The sequence below is a fragment of the Rattus norvegicus genome, chromosome 13 (genome assembly GCF_036323735.1).
Source record: "Rattus norvegicus strain BN/NHsdMcwi chromosome 13, GRCr8, whole genome shotgun sequence".
NCBI lineage: Eukaryota > Metazoa > Chordata > Mammalia > Rodentia > Muridae > Rattus > Rattus norvegicus.
Window position 1 is genome coordinate 44,115,536 of NC_086031.1, and position 24,756 is coordinate 44,140,291.

At 41.2% G+C, this 24,756-nt stretch overlaps 1 protein-coding gene across 2 annotated transcripts in view; it reads left to right on the plus strand.

Moving 5' to 3' along the window:
- The window catches only part of Thsd7b (thrombospondin type 1 domain containing 7B), an 898,652-nt gene that overhangs the window by 794,641 nt on the left and 79,255 nt on the right, over positions 1–24,756 (plus strand). For both annotated transcript variants that reach the window (XM_039090425.1, NM_001191669.1), the window contains 2 exons: positions 12,908–13,041; positions 19,706–19,856. In XM_039090425.1, coding sequence (XP_038946353.1) covers positions 12,908–13,041; positions 19,706–19,856 — 285 coding nt within the window. The remainder of the gene's footprint in view (positions 1–12,907; positions 13,042–19,705; positions 19,857–24,756) is intronic.

The following is a 24,756-nucleotide window of genomic DNA, read 5'->3' on the forward strand; positions in this document are numbered from 1 at the left end:
AGCTTACACCACACACTGTGTGCAATCTCAATAATGTGTCAAGACACGGGTGCCTATGCTCTGAATGCAAGTTGTCACTGAGAGCCAGCCACCCCATGCCAGCGCGGTCTGCCTTTGTTGTACACAGTGAACTTTGAACAGTGAACTGGAAGAGAATGAAAATCATACTAAATGGGAGTTTGCAGAAACATTGATTTGTTTTCTTAATTAGCCTAGGACATCCCTAGTTGGGGTGGGAGAGCAATGATTTACAGTTACCATCAGCAATACTCAGAGAAATCGGAGGTAGATGGATGGCTTCTGGATTCATGTAAATGAATTACGCAATTAGTAAAAATGACGGACATTTTAGCTTCTGGGGACAGCAGTGTCAGAATGTGTGTCCTCAGGAAAGTTTCGTGGAAGCGTTTCTGCATGGCTTTGCTCCCTCCATGTATGTATGCTTCATGTATGTGTCAGTGTGCTGTTCTCTAAAGCACAGACCAGAACCCAGCTGCACACAATTCTGTCTGCTTTCTTCACTTTATACTTAGTGGGTCAACGTTTGTACTTTTGTTTCCCCCAAAAAAATATGATTTGCAGCCTTTTTAGGTTTTAGTCATGATCTGTCAGTGAATTTTGCAAGTGAATTTTACATTTGAACTCATTTTTTAGCCAAACTTATGGAAGGAAACCTGCCCTCCTTACATAAATGGGTAACTCAGCCATTCCAAAGCATATTTTAAAGCCCACATGACTCTGCTTCTTATGTTAATAGTTCCTCTTACTGAGCGTCGCTGATGCAGGATCATCAGCTATTTTCCTTTTGCTTGATGACATACATTTACTAGGATAAAGGCCAAGTAAGGCTGGCTTTAGACAATCGCTCTCTGCCTGGCGATATAGTCTGCTTTTATTATATTATGAGGCAGAAGGCTGTTTCTGCCTTTCTCTCCATTACCGGCTGCCTCGGAGGAAGAAGGTTTAGAACAAAAATGCTCTTTATTCCATAAAACTGCAGCTCTCAATTAGTCCTTAATACATGTGTTGGGCTGATGGAATTAAGGTGGAAATCAGAGCCAAGATCCCAATTTGCCAGCTTGCGAGTGAATGGCAGGGATTCCATTACTCAATCTAGCTTGTTGCTCTCTCTTCGGAGGTCAGGCTGTGTGCTCCATGGTTATAAACCTTCACTTCTGCTTCTACCTTCCACATTGCCTTCATCCTAGACAGATCAAGTTCACTGTGGAAGGGCATATACTACAGACTTAAATTGTTTAGAGCCGTTCTGTGCTGTGCTCAGCCTTACCCTCTAACGTATTAGGGGTCTGTGCGCTCAGAGAGCATCTTAGTCCACTTTTCGATGGGAGAGCAGGAAGACCACATGTTATCGAGCCTTTGTTGTTGTTGTTGCTGCTTTGATTTGGTGTCTCGTGTGTGTGTGTGTGTGTGTGTGTGTGTGAACAACCACATATAGATATTTTTAGCAGGTGTTTCATACATAACAATCATTTTAAGGGTATTTTATTACTGCCACCCCTTAATCGTTAGATTTTTTTCCCCAAAACAACAGGATCATAGTAATTGGCCTACTGTCTTGGATCCTGCCATAAACCCTTCTTTTGCCTCCTACTCTAAAGACTACAGCTTCGTTTGGATCATTGGGCAAGTTTGCAACAGTGTAGAGACTGGAATATTCTTTTACTTCTTTAAAACTTATTTTTTCTAGGCAGAAGAAAGGACACACTTGGGACTTCTTATTTTCCTTGTTTCCTGACAGGCCGTGGATGAGCTATGCTGGAGAACTCGGGTGTATTTCATAGTAGGGAACATTTGCTTACCACCCTGGTGATTAACTGGTTGCAGCATTGGGCCTGAGACTGCTGAGGGTCGGGGGCGGTGTGAAAAGATGGTTCCTGCTAATTATAGGCTTTCCTTTTGGACTTGCTCCTGTAACTCAGTCAGACTGAGTTTTAGTCTTGTTGCTGGGGGAGTTGCGGTGGAGGTGGGGTGGTGGGGTGGCAGTGGTCATTTGGAACAGATCTTCAGAAGGCTGGGTTGTTTTCACGTCTCCCCCTGGTGTGGGATTTAATCTCAGGTATGTTGGGAACAGTTTTAGTTCCACCTTTTACTCCGGCACTGTCTGAGCTACCAGCCCCCACTCGGCTTCCCTTTTGCTCTACCTGCCATTAGCTCCCAGAGATGACAGCGCTACCAGCCCCTTCCCAGCGTTTCTTGAATCCATGGAAAAAAGACACACACACAGTTTGTTCCTTTACAACTTGCCTTATTGGCACAATTGTTGGGCATTACTGTCTCCCACCTGGAAAGGTGGACCCTTATTAATATTTTTATTTCTGTCTCTCCTTACCTGCCTTAAACTTCAGTAGCTAGTACCATATAACCCCTGCCAAACATCAAACATCCATGACCACCTGCCTGGAGCAGTGGCCACAGGCTCTAGCTCCCCGTGAGAACTCACACAGCTGATGTATTCTTCTTCCTCCAAAGCACAGCAGAAAATAATTTTCTCTTTCCTTGTATATCTTTTTTGTTTCTTGGACCTGGAAGTCCCACCTGTACCTTCCACCCAGCAATTGGCCCCTGACTTTTTTTTTTTTACAAATGAATCAAGAACCAATTGGGGAACAGGGCCATCCCCTTCATAGGTAAGTCAACATAAAAGGGAAAACAAAATGTGATACAAGGTACTTTTCTTGGCAGGCACTTACCAGCTTTCCGCTGCCCTTCTCATGAGGGATGGATACTCCCCAGAATACAGGGCATTTAGCAAACACTTGCTTTTCCTTTCCCTCCCACTGTGGGTTTTAAAACAAAAGTGTGAATCCTCCCCTCCATTCTAGAATACATTAAATTTAAATGATCCTAAAAAGTCGCATAGCTCTTTTGATTGAGTCTGTCATTTTCACTCCTTATCCTGTAGTATCTTTCCCTCTTTATGTTAGAAGGTTCTTGAGACCAGTGCTGAAGTCAGTGCTTAGCATGCTCAGATGCACGTTAAGCTTAGCAGTGACATCACGCAGAGGCTGTACCAGTTTCACTCCTCTTTGGCCTTCCCGTTCACCACATCTTCTTCTTCGCATTCAGAATGGCTTATTATGCCTCACCTTTATTTCCTGCTATGACCATCAGAAGTCTTATGAAATGCTACTTCATCATTCTCCCATTTTCTTTACCCCATTACCTATAATCCCCAAGCTTCAACCTTCATGCATCGCGGCATCTGTGAACCATTCATGAGAATTACATTTAGATGTTTGTTTGCTTGAGTAATTAACAACCCACTTGTCCACATCAGTTCAATGTATGCCATTAATCCTTAGGCGTTTGCATTTGATAGTCTAACCACACACAGGGCTTCCTGCAATGAGTACCTCGAGTTATATAGCTTCCTTATTCAAAACACTTTTTATGATACAAATTAGTTTTCCTGGGTGTTTGCCATCCCATCGCTTTCTTGCTCACACTGAACAAGTAGGTGGGATGTGTATCCTGGAAACAGAAACAGGAAAAGTGTGATGCTCTGAGCCTCTAGAAATAACTTGCGAAGTCCCTTCTCCCTTTTTCTTGTATCACAGAAAAAAAAAAGCTCTACACCTCAAAGCTTCCATTTCCTATACAATAAAAAGCTGCAAGCTTGAGGTCAAGCACATTCTACCTTTTTTGATAAACATCAAATACCACCAAATACTTTTCCGATTAGCTTACCATTTCTTGAGAAGACAGATCTATTAATGAGTGAGTATTTAGCCCCACCTTATTCCTTTCAGTTATGGGAAAAATGAATAGCCTGTAACGTTAACCAAGGCAGTCTCCTTTTAGTATCTCTCTCTCTCTCTCTCTCTCTCTCTCTCTCTCTCTCTCTCTCTCTCTCTCATTAAACTATATGTATGTGCTATTGTGTACATGGGATTGCAGGTACCCACTGAGGTGAGAACTAGGTGTTGGAGCTTCAAGCTGTTGTGATCTGGGAACCAACTCTAGTCCTCTGCAAGGGCGATATGGATTCTTCTCCTACAAGACTTCTCTCCAGCTCCCTGTCTCTTTTCTGTTACCACAGAGAAATCTGCTATCATGATGGATCTTGGGCTGTGGTATTCTAGGACACAGGCTTACTATTTAAATATGTATACCTGCTTGTCTGTCTAGCTGCCTATTTCTCTCTGCATCCTCTCACAAATCTATCACTCCTACCCATTACCTATCAATAATCTAATTAACATCTATCTTCCATCTACCATCCATCATTTCTATGCATCATCTTTTTATCATCTGCTGTCATCTATCTAGTGTCTAACCATATACCTATCTACCCATCATCTCTCTGTTCTTATACTATATTGCATACAATATTCCCTGTACTCTAAACTTCTCTGAGACAAAAAAAATCCTCTCTTCAATTTTAAGCAATTTTATTGTAATAAGAAAACTAGATATGAAACCTACCCCTTTTAAAATGTTCACTCACCATTCTCTACACCAGAGACTCACCATCTACAGGCATGGCACCGTATGAAGATCTCTATAACTTAGCTTGTATAACAGAAATTTTGCCCCAGTTGATTTGCAATGTTCCTCCCCAGCCTTATCCTCTGGCCCCACTGTCCTGCTCTTTGCTCACATCTCTTTGATTACGTTAGACACCTGGTGCAAGCAGTACCATGCACCTGTCCTCCAGTGATTGATTCATTTCATGTCTGTGACGTTTGGGATCTCTTTTCTATTCCTTTTCTGAAGTAAGAGGAATTTGCCTCATCCAGAAGATGAAGGCAAGGCATTCAGACCCGAGAGAAAGATTCCTCCTCATGTTGTATTCATTGAGATTTTCTGTCAAGGGCTGTGGGGTTCAGTTACGCTTTTTACTTGAGCTTCCCCACGTTGCCCTGGTTGGTGTGCTTTCTCTGCTCAGTAAGTTGCGCCAGATATGGTGAATGCATACATTCATGTTACTGTTGTTCTTGTAGGCTATCACACAGTTTATAAAGCTGAAAAGAAACCAGTAATTTATGCTCTTTATGGTGCATTTCACTTGAAAACCATGATTTATTTTCACATTCACTTAAATAGCACACAGTTACGATCATAAATCAGCTACAAGTGAAGATATAATACAGATGGAGTATCCTCGTCTGGAATACCTGAGACAGGCTGTGGGAATTTATTTTGAAATTGGAATGTTGTATCTACATAAGAAGATGCCTTGGGGAGGGACCCAAGTCCACACCCCAAAATCATTTGTGATTGTACACATAAGCTCAGGCTAATTTATACAGCACTTTCAGTGTACTTGTGTCTTAATTGCAACCCACCTCATGAGGTAAGCCATGGAATGTTTGATCTGTGATATCACGTGGGTGCTCAAAAATGCAGATGTTGGAATATTTCATATTCTGGGTATCATACTGGCGATACTTGAGGTACATAGAGTTTTTTAATTAAATCATTTCTAGAGATTTGTCGTTGTGAATAATCTAAACTATGTCATCATGGGTAATTCTGGGCCTCTAGATGAGAGCCTTGCAGTCCCTCTCTATTAAGCACACTGTGTAGTAATAGCACGATGCCGTGCGACAGCCCTGAAGACAGGGTACAGGGAAGACGTGGATACATATCCATGCAGTTTAGGATACTTCAGTTTCCGTTCTGTCATCATAGGAGGAAAGTGGATCCATGTTTATCACTTGTGTTGTCAGATTTTCACTTCTATGATAAAAAACGGGGGTGGGGAGGTACTTTTAGCCACAGTTCTTATGATAAGAAGCCCAAATAGCACACCCCATTCTCCAACAGTCCCTAAGGCTGAATATCCCTGTGCATGAAATGCATGTCTTTCTGAATCTGTGTGTTTTCCCCTGGTCCTTATGAGGCCATCACAGATTTAGTAAGGAGAGTTCCCAACTACTTAATCTAATGACTTCTTAGAAGCCCCATCAGAAACCAATAATCACACCAGATTTCTACTCTCAGTCTCATGATATAAGACTTTGGGTCCTGAATCCCTGTGTGCCCCTCAGAGTACGTAGGACAACTACATTCAAGTCAAAGGAGCACAGACAGTTTTCCCTGAGTGAAAGTGTCTGCCTTGATATTGAATACTCGGTGTTTAAGAGATGACTAATACGGCCAGGTCTTTAATCACAGTGCTCCAGACACGGACACAAACAGACCTCTATGAATTCTAGGCCAGCTAGGGCTACATATGGAAACCCTGTTTAAAAGAAATAATTGATTTAGACCCAAAAGAAGACTACATCTGTAGGAAGAAAAATGGCTTTGAGCACTGCTCTGGGGCCGGGGAGGTGGGGGATATCCTTCATTATTACATTCAGGGGGGAAGCTATTCCACACAAAATGCCTTATGCGATCTAAGCAGTGTTGCAAATTTAGTGTGTAGACTTCTTCATAGTCAATGTCTTATTTCCGTGAAGAGGTGGCAGTTCCCTGTCTCTTTGAGTTCAACAAGGTTGGTATAATCCTTACATATAGCTAAAAACCACTAAAGCCTAAAGAAGCAAATGGCGAGCTGGAGTGTGGATGCGGCTGCCTCAGAGTCCTGCTCTGGAGATGTCTGGTTCCCATAGGCATTGTCTGCTCAGCCTGTTCCATGAAGCCCTTCTGCTCTTGGCCTAGGTTTGGAAAATTCCTAATAAGCAATAAGCTAATTCAAATGCCACAGGGCCCACAAGTTAATTTAAAATTTCATTATTCATGACAGTATAACATCTTTTGACAAGAGATGACACTACCATGCCTCAGATTCCATTGGTCATTGAAACTGTAGATAAGTTTGGTATGTGAATTCCTCCTCAGATGCTGCAAATCCCAGTTGGAAACTGGGAAGACAGGAAATACAGCCACCAACTGTTTTTTTTAAATAAAAACCTAATTGTTCAATAATGTGTTCATCAATAGACTTAGTAAATAATGTTCAGTTTGCATCCTGAGGGTCATTTTTAATATCAAATTGAAAATACCCAATGCATATGTAAACCAATGGTAACTACTAACCAGCCCAGTGTGATGGCATTCTGAGTATGCCTTCGTAGTAGCCACCTAGATGAAAAATCTAGAATGAAAAGATGCCTGGGAAGCTGGGGTTGCTTGGGAGGTGGGGTGGGGACTCATGTCAGCACTTGAACTAAACTAATGATTGCCAACAATTCTGAGTACTGTTCACCTGACCTAGAAATAATCTACGGAGAAAACTGACTCCAGATTCCCTCTGAGAAACCCAGCACAAAATTACAAGCAGGATGATTTGCCCATAGATATCAGTTTGAATACATGTATGGATTTTTTTCTCTTTTTAATTAAAATAATTCCAATCACTCTAAAGACATATGTCTGTTCTTGCTTCAGTTTCAAAAATTGTTTTTTTAAAGAGATATCCTTCCTTTTTTGAAATTGTCAAAGGAGCCTCCATACCCAAAGATTAAGAATAAATACATGTGCAATTTTTTATATAAAGAAATACATGTTGTCTGATAGACACCTTCAAACACTTATTTTATGGCTTTCCTTTGTAGGAATTTTAAACTATAACTACTACTTATTATCCTCAAGAGGCTAGTCCCAGGACTGTCTGTAGAAACTAAAATCTGTACACATTCAAGTACATTATGCAAATAGCATAGTATTAGCATATTGGCTAGTACATTTTTGAGTATATTTTAAGTCAACTCAATATTACTTGTCATAAGTAAAACAGTATAAAGAATGTAGAAATAGTTGTCCCATTATTTAGGGAGATAATGGTAATTTAAAAAAATCTTGCAGATACAATATTTCATTTTGAGTACTTGTGGTACGTGATTGGTTGACTCTGTAGCCTGAAAATATAGAGAGCCGACTACCAACATCATCTGCACCACTAAAGAGCAGGCAGTACTCTTAAGCTTTTGGGGTAAAATGTCCCCCAGAGGCTCACAGTTTCAACATTTGACCCCTCATTGGTTGCCAGTGTTTTGGAAGGCTGCAGAGTAGTGTTTCTAAACATTTCTAGTGCTGTGACCCTTGAATACAGTTTCCCATGTTATGGTGACCCCAACCATAACATTATTTTCATTGCCACTTCATAATTGTAATTTTAATACTGTTATTTATCATTATGTATGTATCTGTGTTTTTCAATGATCTTGGGCACCCTTGTGTCCACGGGGTTGAGAACCATTGCTATAGAGCCTTTACTGTGTAGAGACTTTCTGGAGGAATTGGCTAATTGGATGATGGGCTTTGAGGTTTTGTAGCCTTTCCATGACTCTGCTCTGCTCTCTGCTTTCTGACTGATGACATGATCCAACCAGTTGTAGCCCATGCTGCTAAAGCCTCAAGCCATTGTCTTTCCTACCAGGATTGACTGCAACTTCAAATTATGAGCCAAAACTTTCTTCTCTGGCTTTGCTGGCTGCCAGATATTTGGTTAGAGCAACAAGAATGTCACTAACACAAATCATCGTTTGGTGGCTGGTAATTAGCTTCTACAAACTGAGCAGACATTGCCTATGGGAAACAGACATCTCCAAAGTAAAATGCTCAGATAGCCAGATTCACGCTACGGGTTTTTACCTATATATAAGGGCCATACAAACCTTGCCAAGCACAAGTGATTCTGATGATGAAGACTTGTGGCAGAATTTCTTACACGCAGGATCATGATGGCCCATAACGTGGACAGAGCTGCTTTCAGTCGGATCTTCATATCACACATTACATTATGCACAATCACATACAGAGTAGACTGGTGAAGCTGGAAACAATGCTTTTGGAGTAATGTGGCCCTTCAAAGTCAAGTCAGAGATGACTGAGAGTTGTTGACTAACTTGTAAAAGGATCACCTTGGCAAGCTGAGGGATAGAACCCATCTGGAGAGAAAATGGGAGCTCTGGAGAAGAGACTGAGACAATCTGAACAGAGAAAGGCTAGAATGGAAGGTCTTAGAGTTAGGGGCTGAGAACGCTGGCTTCATCTGAGGCAAAGGCACACATCTTATATGAAGTGTTCGCAACTCTTAGGGCAGCAGGAAGCACATTGTGCTAAGGATCTCGGTACTTCTAGGGACCATCATATCTCATTGCAGTAGGATCGAACCTAGCTACAACTTGCCAAGATATTTGATCCCAAATGGGCCTTTGAACAGATTTAAACTCTGCTAAATATCCGGTGTTAAAGTTGGAGGCCTCGGAGCTGAAGTTCTCTACCTGGGCCATTTGTGCCAGCAATGCTGTATGTTTTATTGCAACCAATCAGAGGTTCTGAATCCTTTCTTTCTCCATCCTTACTTTCTCCATCCCTCATCCATCCTTTTCTCTCTTACTTCCTCTGCATTTATTCATTGTTTTTGCCATGTGATTTTAGTTTTAGGCCCTTGAACTCTAAGCCTGTGATATATGATAAAGACGACCCCAGAGCCCACTGAGACCCTACTTCCAAGCTCATGCAAGGAAGTCCATCTCACTAGAAAGAAGGTCTCTCTGAGCACCACTTAATTAAACTAACCCACGACGGCAAGTGCAGGTTTATTTCATGAATATTAAAAGGCTGACTAGCGAATGGGTTTATGAGATGAATCTGGAGCTGGCAAAATTATAAAAACCCAGATCCCCAGCGAAGACGTAATAAACAGCACTCATTTCTAGGAGAATGAACTGCTGCCTCTCTCAGAGGATTTAGAGTTTTCAGCAATGTAGTTAGCATCTATGGCCCTATTAAAAGCTGTTATTTTCCCCTAATTTGTGCCATTTAGAACTGATTTTCATTTAACTTTCCCACGGCTCATTTCTCCGCTGCAGAACATTTTCATATGATTTCCTGATAAAGTCCACATGGTGACACATTTCATTATAAAGCTATAATAATAAAACCAGCAAACAGCAATACACAGTAGCCGGAGCTAAAAGATGACAGGGAGAAATCAGAACCTATGGACTTCATCTGATGTCCTGTTGCATTCTTGCCTACCCTGAGTCACTTTGAACCTCAGCTGTTGGGGGCAGATGAGGAGTCCTGACCTGAGGAACGACAGGGTTTTAGTGAGACCAGGCTTTTGGTTCTTTGTCATGCCAGTCCTTCAGAAAAAGGCAGCTATTTCTTTTGTGTGGCGTTTTATTGTCCTTTATAAAATACTCACAGTGCCGTAGCGTGGGCTACACTGGGAGAATTAAATGAAAGCCAAGTGGGTACGTTCAAAACTCTGTTTCAGGCTAATACTCATTAAGATCTCCAAGATTTTATGAAATAAGATCTCCCCAAAACATAACCTTTGCTCACCTCCTGCAAACGTTGACCAAACTCTCCCTTCCCCTCCTCCTCCCTCCCTCACTTTCCCCCTCCTCTCTCTCCAGCAAACACATGCACATGCCTGTCTTTGTTAGTATCAAAAGTAAATATATGTGTGTAGAGTATAAATTGTAGGATTGTGTTTTTGGTGTATTAACTCAGTGTTATTTAAGGTCTAGATCATACACATTGTTAATATAACTAAGGTTAAAAATATTAAGATACTGAGAAGGTACTCAACACAGATAGGGTTGAGGTGATACCTTTTGTGTGCGTTTGCTCCTCAGGCAAACACACTGTGGCCCTAACCACCATGCTGGGCTGCTGTATGTGGATCTTGAGAGCTCAGTCTATGGCAATGAAGGTGTTGAATTTTCTAGGCTTTGCAGGGAAGGCAGGCATTTGTCAGCTAGAAGGCACAGCATGAACAGGTTTAAAATTGAGACCATGGTGTGGGAATATAGCTCACTAGGATAGAACTTGCTTAGCCTAGACAAAGCTGTGGTTTAATTTTAAGTGGTAAAAATAAACAAAATAGATTGTACATATGGGGAAGAGAAAATCTCAAGTAACTCCATGTGTGCAGAGACTCGCTCTGAAGAGGTGCTGGGTTTAACAATCTCATCCAGGAAGGTGGCTCAGTATCTTCCTATACAGGCCTTCTCTGTGCCTCACGGAAGTCTGTCATGGGTGGCTCGCTCCTCAGACCACTGGAGAATAAGGAATAAAGACAGCAAGCCAATGCGTGATGAGGCAGGTACGTGCATCTGAGCACTTTTCATTTCCCATCTGATCTTGGAGCTTTACATAGGAGGGAGCATGGTGTAGAAGTGTAAGCTCTTCTCAGTACTGACAGCTTAAGAAAGCCGGGTACCTTCCCCCAAAGGATTCCCCACCAATATTCTGTTAAGTTTGTTCATGAGATACAGGGCAGTCGCCTGTATAATGAATTTTTGATCTATATCTTAGTTATTTGAAGGAGTTAAACAGAGATGCTTCCTCATTTCCATATTAAAGTATTTATGAAAATACATATTGATACGCATTAAAAATTGTAGACAGATAACATGTGAATTCAGTGAGAACTTCATTGTGCTAGTTGTTAGCTGAGTATCTATTGGTAGAATCTTGTCTTTTATTTTGGGGATATTCTCCTCTTCCCTCTCCTGTCCTATGAGAATGGGAGCAGACATTTCTGTTGTAAGTAGCTGCCCCGTTATTCTACTGTAGAAAGGCTTCCAACCCTGACACTCCGTCAGCACCCGCAGCATGAAGCTATTGGTTTTTTTTTTTTCATTACTTGATTCCCCACACCAATTTCCCCCGTCTTCCTTTCTCCTTTGATTTTTGTCCTCTCATGTTCCTCACCTTATGTTCTGTCTTTTCCTGGTGTTCTCCATGTGCCAGGGCTAAATAGAATCCTATGGTTAAAAATAGCTCCTGGCACTGTGATGCCTCAGAACTGGTGTCTCCAATCTCACATGATGTGGTTTCTGTGAGCACACTGGCAGAGCTCCAGTCTTGCTCGGAGTATCCCACTACACTGTGCTTTTCCTTGCATTTAGTAGGAACTTATAGGCAGCGTTTCTTTTGGGGGTGGTTCTGCCCAATCTCCAAGGAAATTGGGAAAGGGACTGGTATTTAACTCTTGTTTAGGAAGAAAAGCTTTATTACGTCTTTCATAAGAGGCCGAGTCCCTCCTTTGCATCCTGTCTGTGCCAGAGTCTTCCCTGTGAACCAGAGGGTTTTACTTTCCTTGTGTCTCTTATACTAAGAGAAGCCTGTGTCTGTGATGAGAAGCAATGAATGTTCAATGCAGCCTCAGAGAGACCTCCGATGCCTGGGCTATGCAGCAATGTATTTGGGAAAGCCTTACCATAAGCAAATGCATAGGAGAGACTGGGAGAGTTCAATGTCCTCTCTGCCTTATTTTTAATTAGAACAATTATAAATATCCTTAGTAAGCATGCCAAATGAGTAATTATTTATCAGTTTTCTTTCCTTGTATAGTGTGTGTGTGTGTGTGTGTGTGTGTGTATTATGCACACATATTCACTTTAGCTATGCTTTGAGCCCATCCCACAAATAGCTACATTCATATGAAGCCACAATGCTTAGGAGGCTGAATGATTGCCTGGTAGCACTGATCATTTCGAGGCAAAGAAAAATAAAGAAATTTCTAGTGTAAATAATACTACTTTTCTTAGGTATTCTAAAAACCCCTCATATTCAAGAGTAAGTTTGCCTTGCATATGTTTGTTTCAGTTGACATGTTAAAGTACATCTGGGAATACAGTATACCATCTAATTGAGAGCCTGTGTCTAATGTATGTGAGCAAGCTTCTTGAGGAAATGGAATGATGATAGAATTCCTGCTCCTGGCAGCAGAATGGCTGTCCTTCGTTCTTGTCTTTGAAGGCATAGTGTCTGACTTCACTTGATTTCCCTCTGTGCTTCCTCAGGCAGCTCACTCAATTCAGAGAAGTCAAATATGTCTTCCTTTTGGGGGTCGTAATTTGGCCAGTGGGCCACAGTGTCATTTCTCAGGTTCTGTTCAGCGAGCATTACTAAAGGATTTTCTATGACTCGGATAGCTCCATGTGATTTTTCTTTTCTTCCCTCTTCTGGACAGGTTCACGAAGCAGTCCCATGTTACAGTGAATGCGATCAGTATTCCTGGGTTGTAGAACACTGGTCTCCATGCAAGATCAACAATGAGCTGAGATCCCCACGCTGTGGAAGAGGAACACAATCCAGAAGAATCAGGTGCGTGACCCTGAAGGGGCGGAGCATTTGTGCTCTTCATAAAAACACCAGCGCTGGTACACGATGACATCTATGTCCTCTGTGCTCACCTTCAACAATCCAGGGAAGCAAATGTAGCCTTCCAGCCGTGTGAACAATAGAATGGTCTCTGCAATCTACCACTCACATCTTTACTATTTCCTAATTATACTGGAACCAGTCCACGTCACAGGACAGACCACCGTCCTTCCATTGACTCCCAACCAACCACTGCTAACAAATCAGGAGGTTCTCACTGCTTTGCCATTTCTCATTTCAGCACTTGTGGCTGGCACCTTGATGGCTCTTAATCTATTTGGGGATGCCATGACAAATTTAAGCCCCCTCCCCCCCATCACTAGCCCCAGATACTAAAATTCAATGAGATCTGTGAATACATCTTAGCATAAAAAGCATTTCTATAAAACAGTTTTGAATGCTAGGTCACTCTGAGCAAGTTTGTCAAAGGGATTTTTTGTCCTATAGAAATAACTTGTACCCAAAGAACGGTTGCCTTCCCAACAAGGCATAATAACAATATGTGTTATCATTTGGACAAGCAAAAGCTAGAATTCCGGTGCACCGTTAGCAGTATGTAAAATAAAAAGGAAGATTAGTGTTGTCAGTCACCCATGTAAACAGCACTGGGCATTCATTTTTTAGATGTGGAAAACCCCACTACTAAAGGCTATTCCGTGCCTGAGCTAGATAGCTGTCTGTTATGGTAACTGTTAGCAGGAAGCCGGTTGCGATGGTATGTCCCATTTACTTTTGTTGGCTTTCAGGAAGTTTCTTCATTCAGCAATTCATCCCATAATGACCACTCTAGCAGCTCCAAACCTCCAAACCTCGGAAAGGCATGGGAAAGCAACAGCTGATGGCTGAAGCGTTAAGATGCCTCTCAGTAGCCCAAGCAAAACACTAGCTGAGAGCTCCACTTTCCCTTTCCCTTTCCCTTCCCTTTCCCTCTCCACTGCTGCTCTGCTCCTCGGGCGCTTTGGCTCAGGTTCTAGCAGACTTTGGGCTTTCACAGTTTCTTTGTCAGAACCTCTGCCTATGATCGACTATGATCACAGTCTCATGCAGTTGTGCCAAGCAAGTTTATATTGGAAGTTGAGGCACCCTTCTGCACTTTCTTCCTGTTCCTCTTTGAAATTTTGAAAGGTAATCTCAAGGAAGATAGAAAGCTTTAAGAGTGAAAATTGCTACTGACAAAACGGTGGCATTCTGATGGAGGAAAAGGCAGGTACCTAAGACCTCTCAGCCCATGCCTTCACAGCCGGATACCATAAAACAGTACAACTAACAGATGTTGCTGTGTGGCGTACTAACTCTACCCCTCCTCAAATCCATCTGTCAAAGTTCTAAGCCCTGGCTCCTCATACTTGAATGGAGACAATGAGATCATGGGATAATGGGAATAAATGGGATGAGATAGTTAGAGAGATGTGAAGCAGTATGTCTGCCCTAGTGCTCCGAGTGGTGTCTGTATGAGAAGCTGAGGTTGCGAGGCTGGACATGGTGGTGCATTTGGCAGGTAGAAGCAGAAGAAACCTACATTTGAGGACATACTAATCAACATGATGCCTTCTCTATTATGTCAAACAAGGTGGGGAGGGGGAGATAAGTACATAGATATATGCAGAGGAAAGATTACAGACATGGGAGAAAGAAGAAACCTGACAACAGTTTGTTATCAGATTATAGAACTAGGAGAAAATACATCAGTATGGCCTGTACTACATTCTCATGATGTTTTTCTGTTTCCTATGGTGGCCCTAGCTGACCATTGCATATCCACTGTTAATGTCTGATGCAAACATATGAAGCATTTTCTCAAGCCACATTGGACTATAAACAATTATTGATCTTAATAAGACGTAGGTACACCAAATGAAGCATTATCTCTTTCCTTTCTCACAACCTCAGTGCTAGAATACCAATTCACAGTTCATTCATGGCTGTAAAACTTTCCAGTTCAACCTGTATTTATGATTCTTTGCTTCCTATGTCTCACATGTGGTACTGAGTATACGAAATAAAATGGCAAACAAACAGTATCTGTTTCCTCAGTGAAAAGTAAAACTGACACAATATAAACATATAAGTCATTGTATAAGGAGATGGCTTTGCTTCAAATGTCAAGAATAAAACCTAAGTTGGTTTGGAGTTGCAGGGGTCCTATTTTAGAGAGGCTGGAATAAAGTGGAATCCAACAAACTGGAATTCATACAGGAACCTGAATAAAATGAGAAAATGGCTTGGGTGTAAAGGAGAATCCCCAGAAGTAGGATAGGAGAGATGCTCCTTGACTTGATAGAGGAATAACCAGATGTCCCACATGGCTACTGCTGGTGTGAAATCCATGTTGTGCTCTCAAGAAGGCAAAGATGGGATATTATTCTATCTATCCAAAGATGGGAGCCATAAGGCTATGGACGGTTTGGGGTGGAGGGGGTACTTGTCCAAAATAAACCACACTGGGGTGTTATAGAAAAGATCCCGAAGGGTAGAGAAATTTGCATGCAAAGATGTAGGTTTGAGGTCATTGCAGAATTCCAGGTGACAGAGACTGTCAAGTTAAATCTGGTTTAATAAATTGAAGATGATGAGAATGTCAAATTTAGGATAAATTTCAAAGCTACAGGACATAGGCTATGATAATTAAATGACTACAGAAGAGGAAAGAAAGAAATATGGAGATGATTATGAACTGGCCAATCGACAGGAGGAATGGTGGTACTGTTTGTTGAATTGGGAACTGTGACAATCAGGCTTGACAGGAAAACAAGTTAGCTTTCAAATGCATTAAATTTGAGATATGATATTAACTTTCCAACTGAGCCATTATAGGCTGCTGTTCAGTGGAGAGATTAAGGTTATAAATTTCCCTGCCATTAGCTTATAAATTTGGTATATGTTGATAATGTTTTGAGCCCTGGGTAACTCCAACATTTATAAGTTAGCAAGATTCAAAGACAATGTTTCTAAAAATGAGACTGAGAAATGTCCAGGGGAAAATAGGAAAAAAAAACAAAGGGAATAAGAAGGTACCCAAGAGAGTTTTTAAAGAAAGGTGCTGTAATCAATTGTCTCAAATGCCACTGAGTTGGCTGAGATAAGCATTGATCGCTGAACTTGTTGGTGGGGAGTCTCTGAATGACTCTGATAAGAGGGCTATCAACAATGACAATAGAAACATGACCAAAGTGGTTCAAGATGTAATAGTGGAGGGGAGCAAAGGGCAGGAAGTGTTGACAGCAAACAGAGAAAATGCCCAGAAGCAGTTTTGCAGTGTTTGAGTGAAGTGAGTGATTGCTGAAGGGGAGATGGGCAAGGAAATTGATGACAGGGGCTATAATGGACTACTGCATCTCATCTGGGAACACCTTCAATTTCTGTCTTTTTAAATCTTTACTTGTGGTCCACTCAGCAGCCCTAGAAATGCTTCTTCCATCATGAATGAAATAGATAATTCTGATAGCCAGTATTCTGGAGCGCAGTAAGAATTCTAGTGTGGCTAAGAGAATGGTAGCCCCCAATATCCCATTCTAGTTCCTAGATTCTTTATGGTATGTGTTGGGTGGGAATAAGGTGAATCTTGCAGTGAGACAACAGTTCTAAACTGTCTATGATGGCACAATTTGTTCATGAGGGGCTTTAAAATGGTAGAGGGGACAAGAGTTGCCTCTGAGGCCTTAGGAGCAAAAGCCATGTCCCTCAAATAGCATCTCTGTCAAGCCCTGGCATCTGCACTCAGGCTCCAGGAAACCTATGTTGTATATCTATGTTATACAGTTGTCAGACAAGATAAGTGAGTGGTGATGTTATTTTCAGAACGTAGACATCTACTGAAATTCCTGTTGGTGTATAAGGATCTTCATTGTACTGAGAGCTCTCTAATCCAAGGGCATTTGGGAACCTTCTCTGGGTATTAAACCTTCAGTTACTTGCAGGCAGAGAAGAGTAACAGTCACTAGACTTTGTGCACTGCAGGAGGGCATCTGGGAGTCTAGACACCTCTTATACACATTTTCAAAACCTCTCTAGTGTTTTACCCCATCTTCACCCCAACAGCCCATCCTCAAATACTTGATACTAGAGATGCTAGAATCATCCGTGGGATGTTTCTGTAATATAAATGTAGCTACTTTCACTATTATCACCTGAAGGCTTACTATTCCATGAGGCATCTAATTTGTCACAGAGATCTAGCACCATGATTCAGTAGTTGGAAGTCACATCTTCCCATACCCTCTTCCTATGAACACAGTTTGTTCACCAGGATCCCTAAGAGTGGGGAAGAGAGAAGAGGAGATGAGACTACAACAGAAAATTACTCTTCTTATCATCACCATTAATTATGCATTGGTAACAAATACCTTTATTCCTTACTGCTTTTGTGGATTGGAAGTGAGCAGAAATCAGTGCCTATGTCCACTGGTTCTCACTAGCCAAAAGTCTTCAGTTCAGTTTGGGCAGTCAAGAGAAAAAGCACTTTCTAGCTTTTTCGGTTTGTCCCAGGAAAAACTCTGAAGCCATTCTGTGGACCCTCTTTCTCCTACTGACTCCTAACCGAGCAGAAACAAACCTGGATATGATGTTGCACCAGGACTCCCTCTGCTGGAGACCTTTTCTTCCTATCTACCCACCAGGCTTTGTTACCTCCCTGTATGATATGGTTAATTTTTATTAATTCAACTCCTAAAGCTCGTTGAATTTCAACATCATTTCCGGAAGTTAGTTGGATATTTAATTTCTATTTTAATGTATCATAAGGAACTCTTTTGGGGAAAGATAGCATAATTACGGCAGGAGGCACCACAGTGCTTTAGGACATCACTCTTAAAATGCAATGCGTACCCTGATATCTGACAGTATTAGACCAGCAAATGCCTTCTGTCAGTTCTTTCTACTCAGGCTAGTTTCTAACAGCCCCGAAGTCACAATATTTGTGCCTCAGTCTCCTAAGTCCTAGGGTATTAAGTATACACCAGGACATTGTTGTCATTTTCATCTTCATTAGAGCAAAACACTCACAGATACAGTAGCTGTCTAGTTTTCTTCTGGTTTTGTACCTCAATGACTGGTTAAGGCACTGGTACGATAGTAAGGCCTCAAAATTATTAAGTGCAGGCCATGTTTGTAATCTTTAGCATTTGAGAGATAAGGTATCAGAAGTTCAAAGGCCACCCTGGAAGATCTTAGACCTTGATTCCAAAAATTAACTAAATCAATAATTATTGAGAAAAATAATTTCTGACATCTAGAAAAAGTGACCAACAGCTCATTTCTTTAATTTTTTTGGAGACATGGAAATTATAAATCCATTTCTGAGATACAAATATAAGTAAATGGATATATCATGGGAATATGACTGGGTAAGTTCTCAGAATACTTCTGCAACTAAGCCCAAAGTCAGAAACAAAATATTTCTAATATTACTTATGCCTTATTAGTCACTAACCATTCTTTTAAAAGTAATGCCTAGTCTGACTCCACAAATTAGTTTTGTTTCACATTAAACATCTATATGAAAATATCATCATAGAGTATAGACACTTGGTGTGTGTCAGCCTTTAATAGCATATCTGTGCCACCCAAGCTGTTTTGTGTACCTATAGGACTATATACATTATCATAGTTACTGGATTCAGTGGAATTTAGAACAGTGGGTACAACTGTTATATGATACTCAACAGTTGAGTCATTTCTAGCTTGGTTGTATATGAATCCTGCCACTCTAAGTATTTCCAGTTTGTGGTTGGTTTGGTGTGAATTATGCACATTTCTATTTAAATGCCAGATTGTGTGGAGGCAGAAACACTCAACCATTTTTTAAAATACTTTCCAATTAGCAATGGGAAGTGATTTTTTTTTTTCCGGAGCTGGGGACCGAACCCAGGGCCTTGCGCTCGCTAGGCAAGCGCTCTACCGCTGAGCTAAATCTCCAACCCCGGGGGAAGTGATTTATAAGTCTCTGATATTTCTGCCAAATCTTGATCTTGTCCGTGTAGTTTATTTAAACCATTTTCAGTAGTATATTTGATTTTCCATCATGTGGAACCGGAGCACAATGACAGATGTCATTATATGTGTTTTATCTCTAAGTTGATGTTGATGCTTGGTTGATCATGCAGGTATAATATATATTCTTAGACTTCTATGGCTGTGGCAATGCTTGCACACTTCCCTTGACTGTGGGATCTGCGTCCCACATAGCTATGTGAAACTCAAATGCTTTAGATAACAACAAATTATTTTCCTGTCCCCTGTAATATGTTGTGTAAATATGCAGGTGCTTGGGGAACTTTAGGGAAAGTTTCTAAGACCCACAGAAAGTATGAAGGTTCTGGCTGAAACAATATCATCTATTCAGCATTTGGAAAAAGAAAGTTTCAAGATTTGTGAAAATTATATCCGCTTGGTACTAAACCTGGGCATATTCTAGGTCTCTGCAGAATGGGTACTGCACAAGACAGCCATTACCCATAATATTTCTGAATACCTTTACTTGCCCTGTCAAGTGTTATCACCCGAGAAAAGATCACTGAGTGGTGAAGATTGGATTGTTGGTTTGTTTCCTGGTTTCTCTGGTGGTCTTAATTTAAATGTATATATCTTTATTGCCACCACTGTCTAACAGGTGTGTGAGTACTGCTGACAGAGAAGGAGGGGCAGTGGACAGGAGCCTGTGCAACCAGGATGATGCTCCCCCAGAGACCCAGGCCTGTTCTCTTCTGTGTCCTAGTGAGTGCGTCATGTCTGAGTGGGGAACATGGAGCAAATGCCCACAGGTAATTTATTTTGTTGATTGGCTGAATCTTCCAGGATTTCCTTCTCTGTTGTTCTTTATAAATTACAGTGCGACTCTTCAAGGCTCTCTTCTAGTGACATGGGAGAAGAATTTTTCCCAAGAACCCACTCCTCACTTGAAGGGAAAGAAAAACAAATGAAAACTTGCAAATGAGTGTGAGTGATTTCAAATACCATTGCCTCTTCCTAGGCCTTCACGGGGAGACCGTGAACAAGGAAAATAGCCTGTAATGGTCACGCTGTGAGTTGGCTGTGCGCCATTTTTAAAGGGTCTTCTTTAGCACCAAATGACTCTCATTATAATGTCTTGGTTCTGTTCCATTATCATCCTAGAACTATCAATTTCCTCCTAAGCGTTCAACCCCACTGTGCAAGGCTGCCTCTATTCATGACTCTGTATTTGCCTTTTGCTGGTTTCCTAAAGATGACATAGTCTTCTTCCGACGTCCCTGCTTCTTCCAGAGCAGGCAAAAAATTATGACCAACCGTTTGCCTCGTTTTTCCCTTTTCAGTAAAATGAAAATAAAACAGCATTATAAAAATATTAAATAGTATGATTACAATAGTATTTCCAGATGGTAAACTTTGATATTTTAAACTCGTATTCTTGCTTGAAGATAGGGAGAGGAAAAACACAAGAATGAGTTATAAATATTGTGAAGAGAAAGCTTGAATGCATGAAATTACACCGTTTTAAACGTTCTGCTGATGAAGTGTGGGGCACACAGAGACAGACACCTTGCTGTTACAGTGCAGGGTATCTATGGCATGAGTTAATGACTCACATTTCCGGTTACTAGTTATTAATTCCTTATTAATGATTGTAACCTAAAAGTGAGTCCTGATGTGTTACTTTTATTTGCTCAGAGGTTCTGAAGGATGCGCAATGTTGAGATGTCTCAGGAGTAAAGCCTTAGCTCAGTGGTAGAGCGCTTGCCTAGGAAGCGCAAGGCCCTGGGTTCGGTCCCCAGCTCCGAAAAAAAGAACCAAAAAAAAAAAAAAAAAAAAAAAAGTCCGCCACTGTGATGTTCCTATATCAGCTTCTCGTTATCTATTTGTGAACAATTTAAATATCCTGAAGGTTAAGATTTGAGGCCACTTAGTTTGAGGCAGGCACAGGGAAGGATTGTTGCCTTTGGTCACTTCACCAACCTGCCTACTTAAGCCCTACTCACCGTTAGGCGACTGCTCAGCTGGGACAAAGTTCTCCATTGAATGAGTGCTGAGCTGACAATAATTTTTTTCCGTCTGAGGAAATCAGAGGTTTGCAGCTTGTAAAACTTAATTTTGGAAGGATTGCAATGTTGTTGGGCTGAATGCTTTTCTTTCTTTAAAATGTAGTGTTTATTTTAACAGGAAAGTGTCTTTTTTTAAAAAAAAAATTTATTTATATTATGTATGTGAGTACGCTGTGACTCTCTTCACACACGCAAGAAGAGGGCATCTCGGATCCCATTACAGATGATCGTAAGCCACCATACGACCATAGGGTCGCTGGGATTTGAACTCAGGACCTCTGGAAGAGCAGTCGGTCCTCTTAACCACTGAGCTATCTTTCCTGCTCCTCATGGGAAAGTATCTTAACTGTCTGCATAACATTTGCATGACTAGATACATATGTCCCCATATTAAGATGGATATTAACATGGACTTTATTAATATACATATGGAAAAATGGGGAGCCTGACCTAGTTTAAGTAAATGTAGAGGTCATAACCTTCCTTGCTTGTTCTAATTTACTCACAGAAGATGCCAGAAAGTTCGAAGTGTTTTGCTATGAAAACTCTCCCTCTCAGGTCAAACCATTTGGTGAGGGGGCTAACTCCTCTGTTGCAGAAATAGTTCTGAAGTTGCTCTGCATGGCTCCGCATTTGTTTCCTTGGGACAGCTATTGTCTCTAACGTTGTCCAAGTGCTATCTGGTTTGGGGGGTTAGAAAGTAGAGATGGAGAAAATAATTTAACGTCCTTTCATGAGTCTTGAAGACGATATAGACAACTGCGTGCTTGTCAGTGTGAAATGAGAAGGCTGCTCCTTTAAAAGCATCTGCCGTGTTACATAATGATAGCAATAAGAACCTTGACACCAGCAATAATAACGTTGAGCAGCCCCACGTGACCATCACTGTGACGAACATATATAGGGCTGTTTCCTAACAACAGCGCTAGGATGTCAGATTCTTGTTGGCGCCCTGACCACTGGGACCATGTCTTCTCTCATGCAGCAAGCTGATCTCACTGTAAACAGAGGCTTCGGATGGGAATGGTAATCAGGACTCAGAGCTGACTACTTCTCCGATAGCTAAGCGCATTGCACAGTTGTATCAAGTTGTCAGATCCTTGCATAATGTCCCAGCACCCTCAGAGCTAATCAGTGCTGGTGATGGAGATGAGCATTGCAAAGACAGGAAGCTGGATCATTGTGCCTAAAGTTTAATTAGCATTTTGATGCACATTTCCTGAGGAAGAGGAAACTATTATTTCATAATTATCCCCCGTACCATGTGTTGATTTAATGGGTCTATTCACTAAATTCTCCTTAATTGTCAGCAGTGTGACATACATTAATGGAACAAATTCCTTATTCTTCTTACTTTTTCCTTCTACCAACATAAAAATGGCATCTCTACGTCTTCAAGTATGATGTTGGCATGGTGATTTGCATTCTGGGTTACAAGGTCCTTGTCAGGGCATGGGGACCATGGCAGCTATTGTGCAAGAATATTTAGACTCAAAATGGCATGTATACAATTAGGGTGTTTGCAATAAAAAGTCAGTAGTAGAAGAGGAAGAACAGAAGCCTATAGTTTACCCTTTGTGTTTATTGCAACATGGATGGGAAACCAGAGGCTTGCAGTGGGACATTTCTAAGCTCTGTAGAAATCTCTCTTCCTCCACACAACTAAGTTCCCATTCAATCTTGTAAAAATAAAAGGACATTTGCTTCCTGAAATATGGCCATTGTTTTATTTAATCAAAGTCCCCCAAAATAAGGCACTGGAGAGTTAATGACTTGGCTACTGACCACCTAGCTCACTGCAAAGCATCTTATTAGAAATGGTAGTGGAAGCATAGGAGAAGGGTTGCAGGAGGGGGACTAGAGACTTAACAGTGAGGCAAGGAAAACCAAATCAGTCCAAGGCAGAATCAGAAACAAATGAGGGCTCATATGTTTTACTATTCTCTGAGCTTGTGAGATGTTTGGTTCCCATGACACATGCATATCATTTCTTCTTTAATACAACTGGCTCTCTTTTCTACAGTGCTTTAATTTGACAAGTATGCTTCCCTGATTGTGCTTGTTCACAGAAAAGCTTTCCCAGTAGGGTTGACCCTGGAAAAGGCATTTAGGTATCATCACTTTGCCTCTCTATGGTTTCCTTTTAAAGTATTTTTTTATTTCATGAAATTAAATATTACATTTTCTGCGTTTCTCTTTCCACCCCAACCCTTCACACACACACACACACACACACACACACACACACACACACACACCACAGATTGCTCTCAAATTCATGGCCCCTATTTCTCTTTATTGTTGATATATCTATCATATATATATATATATATGATATATATAGCATATATAGCATATATTCATGATCATATATATCATATATTGTATATATCATATATGTAGTATATATAAGATAACCTGTTTGTATATGATTCCATGGCTACCCACTTGGTACTAGATAGTGCAGGATAAGCACTTTGTGTGCTGTTCCCTGGAGAAGACACATTATTTTCTGTCATTATCCCCTTTGTCTAAGGTTAAGACCCCACATGATTTCCCCTTCCACATTACCATGCCTGCTGGTGTCATCTGTCTTCAGGTCCTATTTTGGCAGACATACCAAAGTGACTGCATAGATAGAGCTCCTCCGGCATTTCTAGGACACCAAATTTCAAAGGAAACTCATTCCTCCGGTTCTTGAAAATTCTTCCACTCCCTCGTCTGTCATTGTTTCTGAGCTTCAGGTGCAAGAGCTGTGTTGTAGGTGAATCTGCTAGGCTGGGCACTGTTGTTGTAATAATATATAAAATAGAAAAGAGTATAGTTGTCTTTTTCCCCCGCTAGGTCCACACCGCAGTATCCCAAGATATCTGCTAGATATCTTGGCAGAAACACATCCCAGCCGCACACTTTTCTACACTCAAACCCTCACATAAAAGAACACACAACACAATAATCTTTGACCCAATTGGTAAGATATAATTGCCCACTTAAACATACAAAGCCCAGTACCATCCATCCCTTAGGAACATTGATAACAACCTGTAAATACACAGAGCAGAATCTTAACATCACCTGCCATGGCTTCTCCCCCTCTCCTCTTCCAATCTCTCCTTCTCCCCTAGTCTCCTCTAGTCTCCTCCCCCTCCTTCAAACTTCTCTCCTGTCCATCCTTCCTTCTCCTCCAATGACAGGCCTCCTTCTATCCTGTACCTGCCCTTCACCTGTACTTTACAAATTCAATGGGGAGGTGGTTCTGGTGAAGTCACCTGAGTTCTGAGTACATGCCAAGGCAGCTGTCCTTGGGGCAGTGGAATTAGCATCAAAATACAGATAACTTCAGGGCAAACCACAACAGGGCACAGTCACAGGTCACTTGTACAGAGCATTTTGATCAGTTGTGGTTTTCTGTAATGGTCTCCATCTATTGTCAGGAGACATTGATTTGATGGGGAGGAAGGTCTTTTATGTGTGTATAACAAGTATATGCATTTTAAGTTCATATAGTCAAACAAATATATATGTGTATACTTTCTCTTTAGTTATTACACATTTTCCCTTCTAGCTAATTCAATTTTCTCCTTTTCCTGATCCTATATCCCTCCTGAATAGTCTTAGAATCCCATAGTTTTCAAACTGGTTT